Source organism: Larimichthys crocea, chromosome XVII (genome assembly GCF_000972845.2).
Source record: "Larimichthys crocea isolate SSNF chromosome XVII, L_crocea_2.0, whole genome shotgun sequence".
In the NCBI taxonomy this organism is placed as follows: Eukaryota; Metazoa; Chordata; class Actinopteri; family Sciaenidae; genus Larimichthys; species Larimichthys crocea.
The window spans coordinates 26,900,491-26,922,121 of NC_040027.1; the positions used below are offsets into that span (position 1 = coordinate 26,900,491).

The following is a 21,631-nucleotide window of genomic DNA, read 5'->3' on the forward strand; positions in this document are numbered from 1 at the left end:
CCCCCTTTAAATGTTTTACTACTTCCCTCAGTGATGTTATACTGTAGAGGCAGACAAGAAAGGAAAGCTATGACAGCATAAAATGGGGCTGGGATTCATTCCCATGCAACTGCATGCATACGTGGCTTTTACACTAATTAGTTTTGTCACCATGAAGCCCAGGGCTTCCTTTTTTTAACATCCCCTTTACGTCACACATGCACACAGCGGGGAGGAAAACAGTTTGGTAGATGCTGATTTTCACTAAAATGTCTTTTCTGGCTGTCATTGTAGCTCAAAGCAGATACAATATGTGTGTGTGTGTGTGTGTGTGTGTGTTAAATCCCATCACGTTTCACCTTTCATGCCACTGTCACCACACAATGTCTATTAGAGGAAGCACAACTTGAAAATAATGCTTCAAAGCAAATAAAAAGTGGGCTTTTAAGGCGGACAATAGACAGAGTCCTGTCTGTGGAAGAGACAGCCCACAACGCCCACAAAAGCATATTCTCTGTCGACATTTGCAGCCCAAAGGCTTAGTCTTAATCTTTTTATGTTTAATTTTAAATGAAAATCAGTGAGTATGTCACTAATAAGATTAAATTGCCACCAATAACATGGTGACTAATCACACAACTACACTGTCACAGACAGACTTACTGTATTTCATAGATTCCCATTGTCTTTGCCAAGACAACGGGGGCGAAAATGAGGCAGAAATCTGATTTTAATTGATTGTTGTAGTGCACAAGAAAAGTCAGTCTTCAATATCTCCAATTTGGGAAGATAATTTGGTTAAAGTTATTTAGATTTAAGATGATATTTTAATGAATTCAAAGCATAAAAAAGATTTCTGGACACAATGATGGCAAGCAAAAAGCGGCTTTGGCAACACTGCAAATCATCTGACATCTAAGGATAGTGGGGGTCGCAAATCATTGAAATTCATGAAAGGATACTCCAGGTGTGCAGCTAACATCTACAGTTAACAGTCAGTCTTGCAGGTAGATTAACAACATATCTCCATCCCCTTCTGTCGTGTTGTAACTCATTCAGTCGAGCCTTCAGTTTATTTGCACTGAATGTCTTTATGCTTTAAATGTAGCTTATTCAATTGAGTTTTGTTAATCTTTTCTTCCTTTGCTTGTGTTCAGTCTTTGTGCTTGTGTTTTGCTGAAGTGCACTGAGCAGTCTGAGTCACTATACCGCTAAAAACACTTTAAACTATAAGCTGGCCCAATAATTTTAAGGGCAAATAGAAAATGACGTTCAGTTGTTCGTTCAGTTTTATTCTTGTGTTTTTGACTGCTTTTTTCTTACTTCATATTTAAACAGCCGCTCACTGCTCTTTTTTTCTTACGTCACAGAGTGAAGTGTCAGGATCCTATGCGTTTATTAATTGTCTTTCTGTGGCTTTCCACTCTATGAGACAAAACAGGGCAGAGGGGTGTGTAAAACACTGCTGCCATACAGTGCCATGGCCCCATGGAGCTCGGCAGAGAAGAAACCGTTGCGTTGGCATTTTATCACTGAACCAGGATTACAGGGCACTCTTGATTTGCTTTGATTGTGTGATAATCCTTGAGATTTTCACTTCACAACCTTGAGATTGCCATTGAAGGCACCAAAATGTCTTCACAGGTATGGACATGCCTTTGTAGTGCAAACCACATGGTACCCAGAATATAAGCTGCAGTTTACATGGTGCTGGAGCTTCAAATCATGCAAGAATTCAATAGATTCCGTCAGTGAAGCCATTCCTGATGTAGCGTAACACAAACATTTCTGCTGAGTCTCACCCTAAAGGCTGAAGTCAGACTCCATGTTTCTTTCTTGTGTAAGTAGGGTCACAAACTCGGGTTTAAAACCTCTGCAGTTCCTGTCATGCCATATTTCACAGAGTGGTGGGTGAACACAGAGCGGAGCTGACAAGTCTCACTGCATGAGGAGAGAAGGCTCGGTTCAAAAACAGCTTGACTCTCTGATAAATGGACTGGCCACTGGCCTATTAGCTGACAGTGTTGGTCAAAATGAGTCAGTTAACAAGAAGAAAAAAAAACACAATAGACTTCTCTTTAGATGTGAGACATGCAGTACTGACACATCCTCAGATCTATTTGGAGAGACCGGTCAGTGACTACTGAACCACTTAGGCCAAGGTTCAATCCCAGAACATGTCCGCTGGTGGGTTGAGTCAAGTCATGACAGAGTCAGTACCATTATGGCTGAGGCCGGCCGTGTATGTCTCATTTTTCATTGTTTTAATTGATTAAAACTCGTGAACTGATGGTCTTTTCAGAACAACTGAAACGTATTCTTGAAAGGACCATTCTGAATTGGTCGACCTTGGTCTTGTTCTCTTATTTATCTCCAGTATGACGTCACTGAGCCTTCTGGCATATCCACATTGATTTTTACAAAGTCCGGACGAAAAGAAACAATTTGATTTTTGCAAATCAGAGTGATGGAAGTACATCAGAGTGGCTGAGCAGAATCATACTGCTACTAGCAGAGCTGTAGGAGGACGACACAGAAGAGCAGATGCTGAAATGCATTTTGGGAAAGGCCTTCTGTACAACTTCAGATTTGACGGCTGTTTCACAAACCTGCGTATAGTCACTGAGTCCTGCAGCAAACCATGCAGATAAATTGAACAGTGTGAACTGTCTTAAAGATCTGATTTGAGAAGTAAATCTGACGCATGGACATGATATCTATCAAGGTAGTGCTATAACCAACTTCTCATTGACTTGCAGAAGTAGTCGTCCAGTGGAATGTCCTGCAGCTGTAGCGGACAGTTTGCTACAACAGTGTTTACAAAGATATAAATATCTCATAAAATATGATCTTGTGCAACATTAAACAGTCCAGCATGTACACACACGCACACAAGCATATAAAATACAGAAGACATGGTGTGAGCCATGGTGGCAGGATTTTGCTCTTAAAAGTGTAAAACTGGAAACAACTTCTTTAAATGAAGTGGATGTGGAAATGCCCTTTAATGCCTGTAACGTCACTGCAGTACGAGACGTGCTTTCCGTTTGATCCGCCGCTTTGATGTTTGACTAAAGCGTGTCCCGAGCCTAATGCTCACACTCTCGCATTTTACTGTGAAGGACATTTGACTAAAACCCTTCGGTTAAGACCTTAGCCAAGATTTCTGCTGGTAGTCTCTTCTTTCAGAAGTCAGAGCCTTGAGTGCAAGGCAAATTTGGTCTTTTGCCTGCCATGTTTACTCCTCATGCAGCATACTTTCTTAGCAGATCTGCAAAATTAAAAGAAAGAAAACAAAGTGTCCGTGACATTTATTTTTATTCCTTTATTTCTTCAAGCTCTCTACTTTCCCTCTGGTTTGCACGCACACGTTTGGTCTTTTGCTGCTCTGAATTGACTCGCTGACAGTGTGGGTGTTTGTTCTGTGTGGAGTCCAGCGGCACAGCGGATGAATAAAACTATAAGAACAAGGGAAGGAGAGGAGGAGAATAGGAAGTGTGAGTAGGTGAAATGGATGAAAGGAATGTAGCGTGGGTACGAGACAAGGTGAGAGGGACATTGCAGTGGGTTTGGATCTTTCAGATCTTAAACGCATCGCGTCTCAGCTGGCTTGCAGCTCAGCCGGGCTCGGCTGGGCGCTGTTTGTGTTTGTAGCAGGATATTTTAGGATACTTTAGAAAAAGAGGGTGTTATGGACTTTTTTAGAACTTGGCATTTATGTATTGACAGCAGCAGATGTTCTCTTTGAATGGATCCAGTTACATCATGGCTTTTTGTAACTTTTTTGTTGAATTTCTACTTGTTTCTTTGTGTTTTACAGCCACAGCTAACATAAGCTGATAATGAGTGAAAATGATTTCCTATTGATTGTTTAACCATGTGAATGGGACAAGTTTTGTTGGTTGTTTGCTAATGATGACATATATAACCATTTGAAAAAAACACTGTCACTAACATGTGGTCAGCTGTTGCAGTTTGGTTAGGTTTCGTTTAAGTTTAGGAAAATATAATTTTTGATTTAAATATGTTACGTAAGATATATGACGTACAGGTCACGTGACGTATGTTACTAAAAATGACTGAGTTTTGGTTGCACGCGGCTCATGAACCATGGTCTCCTGGGTAAAAGTCCTGTTTGAACCACCCCTTATTTCCGTCACAAGAATGTCCACTAGATGTCACCGCCTATCATCCATTCATCCATTTTCCATGAGCTCTTATACTCATCAGGGTCACTAGGGGGCTGGTGCCCATCCAAGGTAACTTTGGGCGATGGACAGGTCCAACAACCATTCATGCCCACACCTACCTGCATGTCTTTGGACTGTGGAACCACCCAGAGAGAACCCATACAGAAATGTTCCAGGACCTTCTTACTTCTTGTGTTTTGTGAAGCATATGGAACATGGCTGTTAGAACAACATTTAACCCTAACCCATTTTACTAAAATATGTGAAAATCACCAGATAGTGGGTAATGTTCATTTATTTTGTGATGGTGACATGGCATTAGACAGTTCATCATAATTGTGCTTTTACTTAGGTAGGCTCATGTCCCAATGTCGAACCAAGTTTTTGAACATCTCGAGGAAAGTGCTTCTACATATTTCCATCCTTCAGCTTCTCTGCTGCCACTCTCTGTGATTTATAGATGGACATGGGTTCATACAGCTTTAAAGATAAAAGAAAGGCTGTGTTCGTCTCATCACTATGGGAGTTTTGTGTTTTTGTTCATTATTTTATCACATTTGTCTTAATATGGATTATCTTGTTTGGGAGCAGCTCTTATCACCCACGTTACTGCCCAGCCATGTACATCGATGCATCACACAGAGATTGACATTTATTTAGTCTGGCAGTCTCCTAGAGGATTTTCTGTTTTTTCCCGATAACGTCCACATCACTGTTGTTATTATACACCATGGACAAAGGATATGATTCTATACAGTCATTTATAAAACACAGTTTTTTTCTGTGTTTTTTTCTTGGGCTGGTGGAGATGATTCTCAGTCCTATCTCTGTCTCCTCTGTAATCTTACTGCATATGCTACAGGCAAAGATCCTGATGAGGATCTGGAATATTAATGCATAAGTCCCCCCTCTACACACACACACACACACACTCATTTCTGATTGCATAATCTTATGATCTATGTCAGGACACATTTTCCCATTTACATGACATATTTTAGTCGTTTCCCAGACACCTCATGCATATTGTGTTCTGCAGTCGTCTGGATAAATGGCAGCATCATTCACTTCTCTAATGCGCTGACTGTTTAGGTGGTTTCAGAGGCCTCTTTTATCGCTCTTATGTGTAAAGTATCAATTTCCAAAAAAGACTTGAGAATCAACAAACAGCCCTAAACATGAAATGCAGGTGGAATCACTGTCATTTACATTTCCATGCAGCAAACCACAGAAATGTGGAAAAGAAATGCAGAATGATGAAGATGGTGCTACTTTGCACTTGTTAGCCTGACAACACGCGGTCAAGGTCAAGGAAAGAATGTGGCCGCAGGTAAAAGAAACGTTGAGTGTCAGCGGTGCAGGTGAAGTTGTGCACTTTGTACGTCCACCCACGGCTCCTCCCTGAGGTGTTTTTCTGATGTCAGAACTTTTCCAAACGGACAATGCAGCAAACACTTCACACAGCGATTGGCGAGGTGCACTGAGGTGTGAAAGCAGCCATGACTTTTCATTCTTCACAAAACGACATCTGCTCCTTCCTGTGTGTACAATTGCCAGCGCAGTTCTATGAATTTCTTCAAAAGAAGATTTTTTTCTCTCCACATGCTCCGTGTGTTTCTACGTACCTGTTTATTTTCTGGGGAAGGTGGCCTTTAGAAGTTGGTAAAGTTGTAAAGTGTAAAGTTGGTCTGAGGTGTGTGTGTGAAATAATAATAATGATGGCTCATTGGGCTCTAATGCATGTTTTTTAGCCTTTCACTTTACTTATTTTACTTTACACATGCAAAGTGCCTGACTTTAGAATCTGATCGCAAGATGAATATAACACCCAATGAACATGGTTAAACTTTATTCTGAAGTTCCCGTCTAATCAGGCATGGCACCGTAAACACTTTTTCTTGTTATTTTTGTACTTTTTTCATGTTTTTTCTACCCCGATCTCCTGTCATTTTGTGGGCAGGCATTTACTTTGAGCTGTGGAGATATTTTTATATGGATGGCTTCATGAATACATCAGGTGACCCATTCAGAAAAAGCCCTTGAGAACAGAAGTTAGCACTAGGGAGCGTAACTCTGCACAAGAGACACTGAGCTATAAGCCATTGGCATTCGGCCTTATTACCCGCCGAGGTTTTTTTGCATGTCATTGTGATAACTGTTTACTTCCAACCCTTGTCCCATGCGTCAGTAGCATGTGAGCATAGAGGTCATACAGATCTTATTTGAAATGTCTTTGAGTAGATGCTGACTACAAAGAGTTGCAAACACATTTGTGAAAGTGCCGCTCAGAGTACATATCCGAGTATTAAATTCATATTTGTCCAGGATGAGAAGAGAGGAGAGAGATGGCCACACGGAAAACAAGTGACTCCAAAGGACAAAGAAGGAAAGAAGGAGGCTGTTATGAAGCTATCGAGTTTGTCCCGCTCGGTTTAACTCCATGTGTTTTAGACGTAAGCCCCGTCATCACCCTTCCATAAAACACTGTTCTTGTGCTTACTCACTGCACACAGTCTCTGCTAATTCCTCTCATCAGAGGGTTTGCTGAAGTGCATTAGACTTCAAGTTTTACCTTGGGGAATGGATTCTGTATTTATAGTTTACAGCCTGTAGGGATTTTATCCAAGGTCAGTAGTAGATTACCTATTTGGCTCATTGAGCCTTGCGCTCTGTTAGATCCCCTCCTTTTTTTAATGTGCATTTGTGATTGATTAAGCCGCTGTGTTTCTATGCCGGTGTGGACCTTGACTGATGCGTACAGAGAGCAATATGTATGTATGGATAGCTCTTGTGCTGAATGTGCGATCGATGCATGGACTCTCCTCGCAATAATTACCTCATCCACGAGAGGGGGAATGCCTGAGGGTTGAGTGTGTGTGTGTGTGTTATCCTTGCTTCCCCCAGTCGGCTTTTTGAGTCATGGATTGTTTCAGAGTGTCAGAGAGCGTGAAACTCCTCTTCATCAGTCTCCAATCAATGCTGAGTGGAGAAAATGCAACAAACTGATTTTTTTATATAGACCGAGAGACTAAAAATCAAATTCAAATGTAATATTTACTGCATTGAAGGATGGGTAGACATCACAGAGGATACGTGTGCTGGTTCTGGCTGTTTTGGGACGGGGGGAAATTCACTTTCATCAGACTTGGGCGTTTTTTGTAGCTATCACTTCTTTTGTTAATAACATTCTCAGCAAGCTAATTCAGAGATGTGGGAGAGCATGGGCACTTGGCTGTAAAGAAGTCTGATGCCACAAGAACTGGAAGCTGGCAGCTTCTAAATCCAGCATAGCCAAACCTAATTGGGAGAGAAAATGAAGGCCTCATTTGCATAATGAAGCAGAAATGCATAAAGAAATGTAAAAAAGAAAATACATAAATAAATAAGCTTGAGGAAACAAACCAGGAAGAATATACAAAGGGAAATAATGAATGAATAAACTTATAAGAATTGTTATATTTTGGTGTATATAAATGTCTTTCTAATAGATTTATTTGTCATTTATGTATTTATTTTAGACTTGACTTAATGTTCTTACTGTGGCCGTGAGAGAAATTATTAGAGGACTTTAATGTGCTTATTTCATCTCCAAAGAAAGGTCGCTGCTAACCCTGATGGAAATATACAAACAAAAGAAATATGAATTTTCCTTTTACTGTAAACTCAGTGGTCACTTTGTTAGTTTTACAGTGAATGTTCTGCCATGAAGTCTGCTTTCATGACGTCCATAAACTTCTGTTTTTGTTCACATCGTCAGGTCATAAGTGACTGATTATATTCAGAGTTAGATTCTCAGTTTTTAAAATGCATAGACAAAAAAATAAATAAATACAGCAGTGCAGCATAATATTCAGCTACAAACAGTTTACTCCTGATGATTCTTTTTTTGAACCATTTATGTTACCTCCGCTAACTATCTCGCTGTCACATTCTTATAATTAATAGCTCATAATTAACGATGGAGGAATGCTCGCTCTGCATTACCATGACTGCATATCATGCTGGTATTGAAACAAAAATATTAATTGTGGAATATTTCTTTTAGAAAATGTTTTTTAAATGAATGCATTAATTTCTTTGAATAACTATTTCACAGATTCCTCCACATCCCTCTGGAGAGAGTACCACCACCATATTTATAGCATAGTTTGAGATCTTTGTGGTGTAGAGTGTGAAGCTGGACTTATCTGTAGTGCGATCGTTTAATTATTTTGAAAATGTTCATTTCACTTGGCAAAGTGTGGAACTGAATAAACCCTGAAACAGCGCTGAAATCAATTCTATGGGAGTTCATTTAACACTTGACTTTTTGCTTTATATGATGTTATGACAGAGCTGTATCTAAACCAGTGTAGCTTTAGATTTGATACCTTGTTGTTCTTACCATAATGAAATGAGAAATCAATAAAAAAAATAATTAAAAAAAATCCTATTTATTAGATTTTTACTCCTTCTTCTTTCCACAGATGCTGTGCAGGTTTTATATTTTTATTGTGTTTGAACAAAAAAAAAAAAGTCTCTTCCTGTTTGATGCTACAAACCAATTAAGCAGTTTTCCCTGTGAATGTGACCTCGCTCACACGGTGCACAAAACACAAAGCTCCGTCCACTTTCCGTCGGTCTCCATTATGAGCATGAAAGCTCGCTCCTGGAAATGGTAGTTTGACAAAATAATTATATTTTCCAGTTTATATGAAATCCTTTTTTTTAACTTTTTTTTTAATGACAGTCGCCTCAATGATCATGTGAGTGTGAACCGAAGTGCTCGAAGTGTCAACTCTGCTTAAAGGTCCGGTGTGTAGGATTTTGATGTTTCTAGTGGCGCAATCACTGCATTGCAATCACCTCACATCACCCTCACCTACCAGGTGTAAAGGAGGAACAACTCTTGAAAGTCTCTGTCTAGAGTTTGTTTGTTCTGGGCTACTGTAGAAACATGGTGGCCTCCATAGAAGTGGACCCATCTTACACACTGGACCTTTAAAGATAGAGTAGCACCACCTGATAACTTAGTGAACCTTTCATCCACTGATAAAGACCTTCAAATACAGACGGAAAGTTGACGACTGCTTTCTCACTTGTAGTAATGTTTCAGGGTAGACAGGGAGAAAGAGGGTGGACAGGTGAGATCGCTCTGTTAACAGAAATGTAAAAAAAAAAAAAAACTTTAAAAAATTACAAAATAAGAGAAACAGAAGGACATATGCGAAGCAGACATGTAGGGAAGAGCAGAATGTGTATAGAGTGTAAGACAGAGCAGATAAAAATAAAGACACAGAGTGATGAGAGACACCCACAGTCAGATGGAATGAGATGAAGAAGTCTCGAGTTCCTAATCACTGATCAGGTCTGATGCCAGCTGAGACCTCACTGGTGTCGCAGCTTGCATTTCCCCGCACACACACACACACACACACACACACACACACACACACACACACATATGCTCACAGTGGCAGGTGGGGGAGGGCAGGTCAGTGTCGGGGGCCTCCTTGTCACTGGGCAGTTTAGAATTGACACCTGATTGCTGTGTGAAGTCTCTCTCTCTGTATGTGTGTGCGATCATGAGTGTGTGTGTGTGATGGGAGCTGTCATGCAGCTGTCTTGTCTGCTCTGATCCCCACTAACCCTCAGTCAAACAACATGCCACCGTAATGGCAGCACATGTGCAGTCCAGAGAGTGGCCACGTCACTCACATCCTCTTTGATTCTCGTTGGTTTTCGAGCTTGTGAGTCACTCTGAAAAAAACCCCAAAAACTTTCTTGTTCTGTCTTTGGGACATTGATTTCACAAGGGCAGTGCTTTCAGTGTAAAGGTTAGTGTGTTTGGATAAAAGTTAGTAGAACTTTTAAGGGTGTCTAGTGCAATGGGTGATGGCTACCAGTGAAGGCAAAAAAGCTTTTTGGTTGGGGTACCGGAGAAAGGAATGTGCTACTCTCTGCAAGCAGCTTGGGCATCCTGCAAGGTCAAAGAGCGACGCAAGTCATTCTAAACATTAAAGTTCAATATAAGTATCTCAGGACAAACCTCTACCCTCAACCTGACAACAGAGTAACAGTCTCTTTTGTCAAAATAAAGTTAGGTTAGCTCAAAGGAGCATTATTATTTCTATAATTAATTAATCGAAATTAATATTTGACAGCCCTAAATATATATGTATAATGTATAATGTATAATAATGCATAATGTAACAAGACAAAAGTTGAAGTAAATATTCATCTATAATCCAAGGCACCACCTTTTTATGGATTAGATTTGATCCATGTTTACTCTGAAGTTTCATCGTGAAACTTTGGACTCTGGACTAGGAAGTTTTGTGCATTTGAATAGATGTTGACAGGGAGTTCATAAGGTCAATGAAAAGCTCATAATAAAAGAAACCCATTTTTTAATTGGTGGTCAGCACAAAGCGTCTCTCCGTCAACATAAACAAGCTGTAATCTCTCCACAACCTTTCCGTCTCTTTGACAGTGATCTCTCAGTGTGCGCTGTAAACAGGTAACACATCCCCAGACGACGGACGCTCTTGTGTTCACTCAGACGGCTTCACATTTTGAAAGAGGCGATCCTCGTGTCTCGATGCTTATTCAGCACACAGAAAGCACAAGTCAGCTCTTGCTTATCAAATTGCTTGTCAAGTTCACAAAAGAGAGCCGAGAGACCGCTGTAGGGACGGGATGATGTGCGGGGAGCCGCCGGCTTCCTCTTTTAGAGTCACTGGAGAGAAAAGGCTCGGTCATGAAATAAACCGCTGGGAACGTGACTGACAGAGGAATTATTACTCATCAGCGTGAGCTGCTGACTGAAAGGATGTTTGTAGTGATTCAGCTCTGAGCTGTGTTACACAAACAAACCAATCCGCCTCAATGGAGGTTTGATTCTACTTTTTTTCAGTCATTTAACCTTTTTCACGGAACATGTCTCTGAACCTTTGTCACGTGGACATAAACTGCTACGTCAGCCTCAGAAAGTCAAATAAAGTTAAGGTGGATATTGTTATGGAATTTTCTATCCTTAGGTCACACAGGTCACGTGTGGGCCTTCATGTCCTCAGGAGTATTAGTTGTTTGGGTTTGGTTGGGAACAGTAGGTGCCAGTCTATCTCAACACTGTGGTGGCCAGGGTTAAAGAGACCTATGGCTGCCTTCATAGACATAATAGATAGCTAACTGTTGACGTTCCAATCTGTGTAAACAGACATCTGTGTCTCCAGACTAGAATACACTGACAATAACACCTCTATGGGTAAAGACATTCTCTTTGACTATTTCTGGGCGTAGAGTATTTGTGGTGTTATCTTGGGGTTTAAAGTTTATCCTCCAGCACGAGTTCAGCAGAATGTGAGACTGACTCAGGCACTTCTGATGAACTTTGAGAGTGTCTCTAATTCTCCTTGATCAAGCGTCAATAAATAATACAGCATAAGACATCAGAGGCTCCTGAACACTTTCTTCCCTCCTGACCTCACCATTGACCTTTGACTTCAGCAATTTCTCCACAACAGATATTTGTCCGTGTGGCTAATGAATCTGTAGCTGGAAAGGATTGGAATGGTCACCTCCTCATTAGTGGATGGCTATTTGAAGCCCTGTGACATCGCAGGTTGTGTGTGTGTGTGTGTGTGTGTGTGTGTGTGTGTGTGTGTGAAGGCTTAAGCAATGCCAACTTATTGTCTGTCTGTCATGCACCCTGCTAGCGTACATCCTTTACTTCAACACTGCATGCTTTCAAGCGGGCTAAGTAGCACCTGTGTGTGTTCTTTGTGTGTGTGTGTGTGTGTGTGTGTGTGTGTGTGTGTGTGTGTGTGTGTGTGTGTGTCTTTGTTATTTTGGTTTAAAGCTAGCATGTGTTTGTTCTCTATGAACTTTTTGAAATGATGATGTGCGAGTTCTAATAAAGAAGCAGGTGACCACTTCCCCCGTGCACCAGTTCAGTTTGGTATTCTTGATGTATGGCTAGATCTAATGGCCAATTATCCTAGCTTAGCATAAAGACTGGACTCTGTCCAAAGGAAGCAAAATGCACCCACCAGCCCCTCCAAAGACCACCATCAAAGATCTGTTTGTCTGCCCTCCAGTGTGTGTGTGTGTGTGTTTAGGCCCACACACACACACTCTAACACTGTGCAAATACAACGGGTGGAGTCCGTCACATGCTTCTGTTAAGTGCTTTGCCCTTGACAATGTTGCTTCTTTCACAGCCTCTCTGCCTTTTTCTCTCCGCTACAGCGATCATGTCCAAATGTTAACGTAATGCCTCTGATATGTATAATTGATGCTACTGTTTGCACTGTTTCAGAGAGGTTTATGTCTTTTGATCCTAAGAGGCTCGCCCTCAGCTAAGTCTTCGTTTTCAACAGAGAAACCATAATATTTTTTTTGCCTCTTTTTTTTTTGAAAAAGAGTCCCTCTTTTCTTGCTCCTTTAACTTTCTTAGATGAACTCATATGCAGTAAATTCCTGCTGTGCACGTGTGAAGCGGACAGCGCGGTATTGTTCACCCGCTGCTGTCCTTGTCAGTGTGGAGATTTTTCCAATGAAAAAAAAAAAAGGGGCTATAGAAACATTAATTATTGACATATTTTCTTATCTTTTGAGAGCATCTTTTGAAAGCTGTGTGTGTTCTTGATCACCCTGTTTTCCTCCATCTTCTCCTTCTTGGTCCTATAGGTCCCCTTACAAAGAAACACACTGATGATTTAGGTGATAGTGACCGCACGGACGACGAAGGTATTTTTTCCCCCCCCTCGATGCCAAACTGATTTGCATGACAAGGGAATCCAAACTTACCCTTTCTCCTCCAATTTTTATCTTCTTTGATTTTCTTACATTTCTTGTCCTTTTTTTGAAAGTGATGGACATTTTCTTTTTGCTCTTTACTCGTAAAACTCTCTTTTTGGGCTGGATGTGTTTTGTCCTTTTCAGCTTGATGTCTAAAGTTTACATGTCTACCACCATTCTTTGATATTAATACTGTAACATAGATTCTCTGCTTGGATTTGCTGTTTCCTTTACCTTTTCTTTCCTTTTCTATGTTGCATCCCACCAGCAGATCAAGTAACTATTCCCCCCCCCCCCTTCCCCTCCCTCAGCCAGCTCCTAACAACATGTTTGCATGTTTTTTTTCTTTTAATTCGTCTCGTTTCTAAATAATAATAATAATAATCAGATCATGTTCAAAAGATCAACTACTGGCTAACTGGCTTGCTCCTATACTAACACTTTGGACTGGTCACATTCTGGGCGTCAAACCAATAATTTTAGTACATGATGGGTCTAAAACTATGAAAAAAAAAATCTGGACAAAACCAGTGCAAGCATCTCTGTCGGCTGTAGCTGCTGCACAGACGTGTGCGTTATCTTTCCTGGCATGGTTTCCTCTCCTCTCAGGGCAAAGTCGGAGCTAATTTACCGCACACCAGTACGCGACACTAACTTTCTGTTCAACCAACCGCAGTGCTCGTTAGATTCAAAATCAAAAAGTCCAAGCTGCCAAATTAGTTGTTTTGTAGCCACATAAAAAATGCTGCACTGGCGAGCAGACTTTGTGATAATAAAAGTAGCCAGCATTTGGGTGGAGCAGATTTGAGGATGACATTACCGTCATTATGGTTTGAAGTGATCATCTGGGCTCTCCGTTTAAAAAGCTTTTTGCACACATTAAAAACAGCGCGTGAATACTCACTAGTTTTCTATTGCACGGTAAGTTTGGTAGCCCGCTCATGTGGCTTCTGCCCGTGCCATGAGTTCGGAATTTGAATGACTGCGTACTCGGCAGATTGCCACTTTTAGAGCGTCTCTGAGGGGCAGAAAGAAAGTCTGGTTCTGTGGAGATTTAACTCAGACAACAACATTATGTGAGTGACGGGCTGAAAACAGGAGCTAATATTATCATGTCTGATCATGAGCTAGCATAGATGTATATTTTAAATGTAAGTGATGTATTCAGGTTTTCCCTTTCCAACATCACTTTAAAAGAAGCTAGATGATTAAAAACATGGCTTATTCATTGTTTATTTATTTTTTTTAGGAAATAATTGTGAAATATCACAATTACATTTAATAGTAAGTGATTTAGAAAAAGTACAATATTTAAAAAAAAACCACTCAAAGTATAAAAAGTAAAATCAATAATATATAGATAAAAAAACACATATATAGAGATATAATATATAAATTTCAGATACACTTTCCTTTCCTTTCCTTCCTTTTCATGTATATATTGGCCTTGAAGGCCATTTTTGACTGGACGGATACAATTTATGTAATGTATTTAAGTTTTTGTCTGTCCATTGTGCATCAAATAATATGAAATATTCTTGTTATTATCTGTGCTGCAAGGGCAGGCCTATTTTAAGTCCAACATTTTCGTTTAGAATGAAGTGCATTTCATAAAGTAGCATCAAATGAAAGTACGCCTGCCTTCAAACTCTTTGTATGTACATAAAAGCAGTGATACAAACTCAACTTCACTACTAACTGTATCTGTGCTCTGTCGCTCCTTCTTTCTGCCCATTGAGGGTTTACTCAACTGTTGCTTCCACTTCTATCAGTTCTGCCTCTGAGAAACGTTTCTTGCATATTCTAAGTAAACTCCAGTGTGTGCTAACGCCTCGCAAAGCTCTCTCTCACTACCCAAAATCCCCGAAAATAATTCATAGTGTGGCGAAGGTGATCATTCAAAAATGACTGACCATATCAGGAAAGTGATTGCACACTCAGGTGCCTACACTGCCTCAACGTGCACTGCACAGTTTAGTATGCAACCACATACATATGTGTGAGACATGCTGGTGACTAAATCACTGAATTTAAGCACATGACTGTTAACAGGTAGAATGCAACAACATTCCCACATACTGTTGCATTAATTCTAAATGAGTTTTGGGTATCTACTCAAAGAATACTTAGGGGATCCATTGAATACTGACAAAGACGAGGACTGAAACATTGCAATTGCTTCTCCTGATATTTAAATTAAGTGCCATTTGAAAGACACTGCGCCGGAAAATCCATTAATCTCAATAATAGAAAAAGATGAACCTCTGTGTTGTGGCCATAAACAAGCAGCCCTTTGAAAAGTCATATTAGGAATAAAATGTCCTTGATAAAACCCTGAGATAGAGCCGTATCCCCTCAAGGCTGCTGCAGTGCAACTTTAATGACAGGCAGAAAGTCTTAATAAGGCACCTCAGCTGTATAATGTGACGAAGTAAACAGCAATTACATCCAAATAAGACTCACAACCATCCGGATCCCTTTGATCTATGCCATCACGCTGTTTTTCTGAGAGCTCACACACACACACACACACACACACACACACCAATAAGATTAGAGAGAGTCACACAGATCTATTCAATGAAATCCCAGCAAGCTTCAAGCATTATCTCGATAAAGGATGCGGGGCATACAACTAATCCATTTTAATATAGAGGAAAATATGCTCAAGAACACACACACACATATATATATATACACACACACACAGAGTCACACACACTCTGTTACTCGACTCTGATTAGCTTGGGCCTCTTCCCCAGTGATTCTTGATGCTCTTAACCTTTGACCACTTGTCGCCTTGTAGATGCAAACTCAATGAGGACATCCCCTAACCTCCCCACCCTTGCCACTCAGCAAATCTTGGATTTTACAATCTCTTTATACCCGGTAAAGCCGCTGTTTGTAATCCTTTTGTGCTGGGAATAGAGATGTAAACAGGAAAGTCCCTGAGAGCTGAGGATTTGTTAGAAGCTCAATTTTTTTCCCCCTTTTTTTATAGCAAATATTGCTAGTGGTTAAGAGTGGGTATACAGAAGTAGAGATGTCGTGAACTGTGGTATCTACAAGCCTCGTATGGGGCCCCTGGTACCCTATATAAAGAATTATATAGCAATACCTGTGAGATATTAATCCTCCTATACACAATGGATATATTACTTTGAGTGTGGAGGGCACAAGGATATAGATTTTGCTGACAGCATGAGCACAACTCTGGAGCCGAGGAAAGGATGATAAAAGATCAAGTGGGGAATGTGTTGCCGTGTTGCATTCAGCTCACCCAGAGGCTACAGCTGGTGACATTTCAGGTGCAACTCCAAACACAGAGGCTGCTTAATATCACATACATGGAGTAAAAGTGAATCAAATGCAACTCACCAAAATACAGCAGCAATATGGAACAACATGGAAGAATCAAGATCACCCATAATGACAAAGTAAAATTTAGTAAGTAAGCTGCTCGTACCACTGTGGCAATTCAACGTGATAAAAATCCTGCCTTCTCATCACGATATCCAACCAACAAGTCCTCACACTGAATCTAAACAACACAGACTGCTTGGCAGTGCCCTCCAAAACAACCCTGTCTGTTCCAGAAACGATTCATATGAGGATTATTTGATCTTTAACGTCAGGAAAACATCACGGTCGTGCTTAAAAGAGGCCGATGTTGACAGCTGGCTCAGTCTCCTGTGTCAAAATCAAACACTCTCAGCCCGAACTCTTCCCGAAGACATTTTGCAAAGGTGCAACGATGACTTTGCTACTTATGCTGCATTTCCATCGCATGGAATAGATGGTAGACTGGAAAGATCTTTATGACCTGAGTTTTCACATCATCAGACAACTCAAAAAAAAAGGCATGTTCTATAAAGTACTACATAAATGTGGGTACCTTCGTTGACTTACATTGGCTAATGGAAAACATCTACGTTGATCCTAATTGGGGCACTTCTATATTTTTAAGCTCCAGGGGCCTCATTTCTAAAATAGACATATGTACTATTTTATATAGTTATTTATAAAACCTGACTTTTATATGGAAATGATCTTATCTCAAAGCAAAGTCTAGTCTTGACAAAAGTCTGTTTCCTGTCTCGTGTTGAACTTTGCATTAGCATTATGAAGAACATGGTAAGAATTATTAATTAAAGGTGTAGGAAATTCATTGTCAGACACAGAGTGCTTTTAATTAAAAAACGTGATGCAAAGTTCTATAAATAGTGCGTCAAATTAGAATTCCCATTTTTATTTCACCAAATAATACCTGTTGCCTGGCTTCAATCCTCTCTACAGTTGCTGTAATCTCATCTTCCAAACTGTTTTTCTTATTTTTGCTGGCATTGTATAAAGCAGAATTACTGTGTTACAAATTGGTTTCCAAGAGCCTGAGTAATCAAAGTTTTTTATACCCAGTATCTTTTATGAATGAGACTAATTTAAAGTGCAAATCTAAGAACATGTCAGAGCTTCCCTAAGAGTTGTATTGTGATGTGAACACAGTTTACAATTATGGCAATTCCATGAACATAAATTTGGCCATAGAAAGGTCAGTAATTAATCTCCAATTTGAAAGAGGTCACTTGTGTGCTAACATTGGTTACACTGGTCGTTTAAGCATTGGAAATAAATGACTAAGTCCAACAATATACGTGAGGACATGAAAAGCAGTGAATCAAAGATGATAAAACAACGTATTAGTTCAGCCGACAGTTAAGTTCCTGAAAAGATCAACTCCTATTTGCAATGTAACATCATGCTAATAAAAAAGCTACTATTTAATTGCATATTGCAGAGGTAAATATGTCATCAAATCTGCATGTCAGTACATGTTGGTAGTAAAGTCATTCCACACGTGCGAGTGGATTTGACCTCTAATGAGTTACGTCAGTGCAGTTGCACTGATTGCAGAAGCATTTCCTCTGGAAGCGTTTGAATTGGTGTTCACCACTGGGCCTCATTTTGTTTTGTGGTGCTTTTGCCTGGAGTCCCCATGGCACCCTGCAGCAAAAGTCTGAAGCCAGGATAAAAAAAGAAAAAAAAATACCTCTGCTCCTTGTGTCTGCAGTTGGTTTGATAAGTCCTCTGCACTGACAGACAGAGAGGATACCGAAGTTGTTGCAACAGCCCCGGGGCATCTCTCAGGGTTTGCTCAGAGAAATCTAAAGCACCTCAATCTCTTTGATCATAAGGAAGCAATGATCTACTCCATGTTGGCATGGCACCTATTCTCTCACAAGCTCCCCCTCATCCACAGTCATCCAGAGGAGGATGGAATGGAAAGCAAGCTTTAATCTGACTGCTCCCTGTGAGGACAGTAGGATGTTCCCGCCTGTTTCCAAACACAGGGATAAAAGGACATATTGATATTCCAAATAATCATATAAATGTCAGATGTTCCAGTAATCACCCCAAATAAACCATTACCTCACTCCATGCAAAGGGCTCATGGAAAGAGACGAAATTTGCAATCAGCTGAATGAGGATTAATTGATAAGTTAGGGGAATGAAGGGAGAGAATGGGGGTTTAGAGGGTTTTTTGGCTCTGAGTCTTGCAGTGGTAGCCAATGAAGCATGCCAGGAAACCATACTGAGAGCAAGCTTGATTGCATAAACTTAAAACCTCAAGGTACAGCGTGTTCAATATACGCCAGGACTTGTTTCAGCCAGTAAATCCAGGTAAATTCAGGTAAATCCATCAAATGCTCAAACTTTGCCAAGACAATTTTATCCTAACCTCACCTCATTACCGCTGACCTTCAGCGCCGGACAAAAAGAGGCAGTTATAACAGCAGCGTTGAATGTTTCCTGCTGCAGCAGAAATTAATCTATTCATGTAATACGTGAGAGCAGATACACACATTCAGGAAACTGTATCAAAGGATATGAGAACTCATCCATATTAAAGAAGAATACACCACAAATATATGAAGCATTTTTTATATTCAACAAATAACACCATCAAGATCATCATCCATGAGAATTATCATGAATAGTAATAGTCACTGTCATCACAGCTGACAGCATCCAAATTAAAATATTAGTCCTGGTTGTGATGTCATTATGACTATCATGGTTATCTTGGTTTCATCATCATCATCATCATTATGATCATCATTAATTCCCATCCATCCATTTCTATAACTACTTATCCTGGAGATAAGGCTCATGGTGGGGCTGGAGCCTATCCTAGCTGACTTGGGTGAGGTACACCCTGGACAAGTCGGCGGTTCTTCACAGGGCACATAGAGACAAGCAACCATTCACATACACACCTATGGGCAATTAAGAGTCACCAAGTGCATGTCTTTGTGTCTGTGTGGGTTCTCTCCGAGTACTCTGGCTCCCTCCAGTCCAGAGAGAACATGCTGAGACACGAACCAGGAACCTTCTTACTGTGAGGCAACAGTGCTAACCGCTGTACCACCCATCAGAAAACCATGATGAGATGATGCAATACTGGTGATCAGTTCAGTTGTATGGACCATGCCTTTACATATAAAGCAGGTCTAGATTGTACTAAGTGTTTTGACCAAAGAATTCCCACCATGAGCCAGCACTTGGTGACATATAGAACAACAATAATAATAGTAGTAGTGGTACTAGTAGTTGTATTTGTAGGTTGCATCAAGCTGGACCACAGCAGAATGTGCAACCACAATCCACGATCAAGGAGAACCTGCGATGAGATGAGAAAGCAGAAGCCATCATCAGCATTATCATCATCTCCATCATCTCCATCATCATCATCATCATGGATTTGTGCTGCCATCTTTGGGCATGCCAATATTGTTATCACTCTCAGGTAGCACTAATATTATCAACATTACCACTATAGTTATTGCAATCATCATCATTATCATGGCTGACTCCATCACTAACATCTACATTATCTACATAGGCATGGTTGTTACCATCGTTGGTCATGGTTGTCGCCATCATTCATCATCAACATTGTCATCACTGTGACTTTTATCATCTTCATCATCATCATCATCATCATCATCATCATCACCATTAGTATTGTCAATATCAACATTATCATCGCTGCCACGGTCATGGCCGCCATCAGCATCTCACCTTTGACATCAACAGCAGCATCATCACATGTCCACCATCAGACACCGTTATCAATACTGTTCATTGTTATCATTGGTACCTTTAGTGTACCCAACTTTCCTTTTGTCATGCTACACGCATTTCTGTGCTGTAACGCACACACACACACACACACACACACACACACACACACACACACACACACACACACACACACACACACACACACACACACACACACTTACACACACCCCCGCCATAATCCCCTGACCTTTTTTGTCAGAAGTTCTGGAAGCCTTCCAGAGGAGAGTTATGATGTGTTGCTACACTGTGGCCACTGCCTGCTGCGACAGAGGGAGCAGAACAACTAAGAAAAAAAAAACACTACAAAGGACAGAGTATGATAGAAGTGATGTAATGAGCTCTGCACACATGAAACACATGAAGGACAAACAGCGCGCACAAACACATACACACACAAGGAGACAGCATTTTACCTTGATGTGCCTCATTTTAATTTCCTGCTAGATTTTTGTTTCCTGTTACTGCATTTCATTTTGCCAATTGAGGGTTTTTTTATTTTTTTTATTTTATTTTCTCTGCTGGGAAAAAAAAAAAAAAAAAAAACAATTTCTCCAGTTGCCCAATATGTAGACACACTTTAATATTAGGTTAATTTAGTTTATTATTTTTCTATTTAGTTAGTCATTTCTGCTGCATAATGCCCTGTTTCCTCAGTAATGTATTACCTTTCATCTTTACTCATGCACAAGGAAGGTAAACCCAACAGAATTCACTATCCCAAGACAGTACTATAATAAAAATAAGTCACAGCTCCATCGTAATAATCACACTGATGTACATGTTTTACAGGAGCGTAGTTTCAGGGACACTTTTACTCAATTTAAAAGCATAATTCAGCAGCTTTCACAGCCGTGGATTTTGCTGTGATTAAGTTCCTTCAGAGTCGAAGTTTTTCCCTGAGGTGTTTACATTATTTGGTCTAGCCCCCTATACTGTAAGTATACTAAACCCTTCCGCCTTTCTTACTCCCCTTCACGAAGATCCTTTTATTCTCTCGTCTTAGATATAGCGCTTTTCTATTTTCTTGCTTGGTTAATTTTTAATTCCGCGTAGACTCTCTGATCTCTCTCTGGACCCCCCCGAGTCCCACAGTGGTAAAACATCAGTGGGATAAACGATGTGTGCTGCTGAGTATACTGATGGAGATAGTTAGGAAGCGAGATGAAAAGCTTCAACTCTGGGATACAGAAGATGAAAGCGAAACCTTGTTTTGAACGTGGGTTGTAGCGTGTTGTTAGATCTCTCCAAGTCTTCTCATTCTTTCTTTTCTTTTCAAGGGCTAAAGCTTTACAATAAAGCCTTCCTTTTTTTAACTCCAATCAGCCAGACGTAACATTCTGCCACCACTCCCCTTACCTTAACCTAACTGCGCATTCAAAGAAATATCCCTCGGTTAAGAGGAACACATCTACTGCTTTGTCGCCATATTAGTAATTTCAGTGAGACAGGTTATCATTTCTTATCTTATTACACTGTAATTATGAAAAATTATTGCTCTGTAATTTAAAATCTGAATCAACATCTTGCCCAAAACCCTT

At 40.3% G+C, this 21,631-nt stretch overlaps 1 protein-coding gene across 2 annotated transcripts in view; it reads left to right on the forward strand.

The window, feature by feature from the left end:
• Positions 1-21,631, forward strand: part of nlgn1 (neuroligin 1) — a 313,704-nt gene that overhangs the window by 110,661 nt on the left and 181,412 nt on the right. For both annotated transcript variants that reach the window (XM_019256474.2, XM_019256476.2), the window contains one exon: positions 12,840-12,899. In XM_019256474.2, coding sequence (XP_019112019.1) covers positions 12,840-12,899 — 60 coding nt within the window. The remainder of the gene's footprint in view (positions 1-12,839; positions 12,900-21,631) is intronic.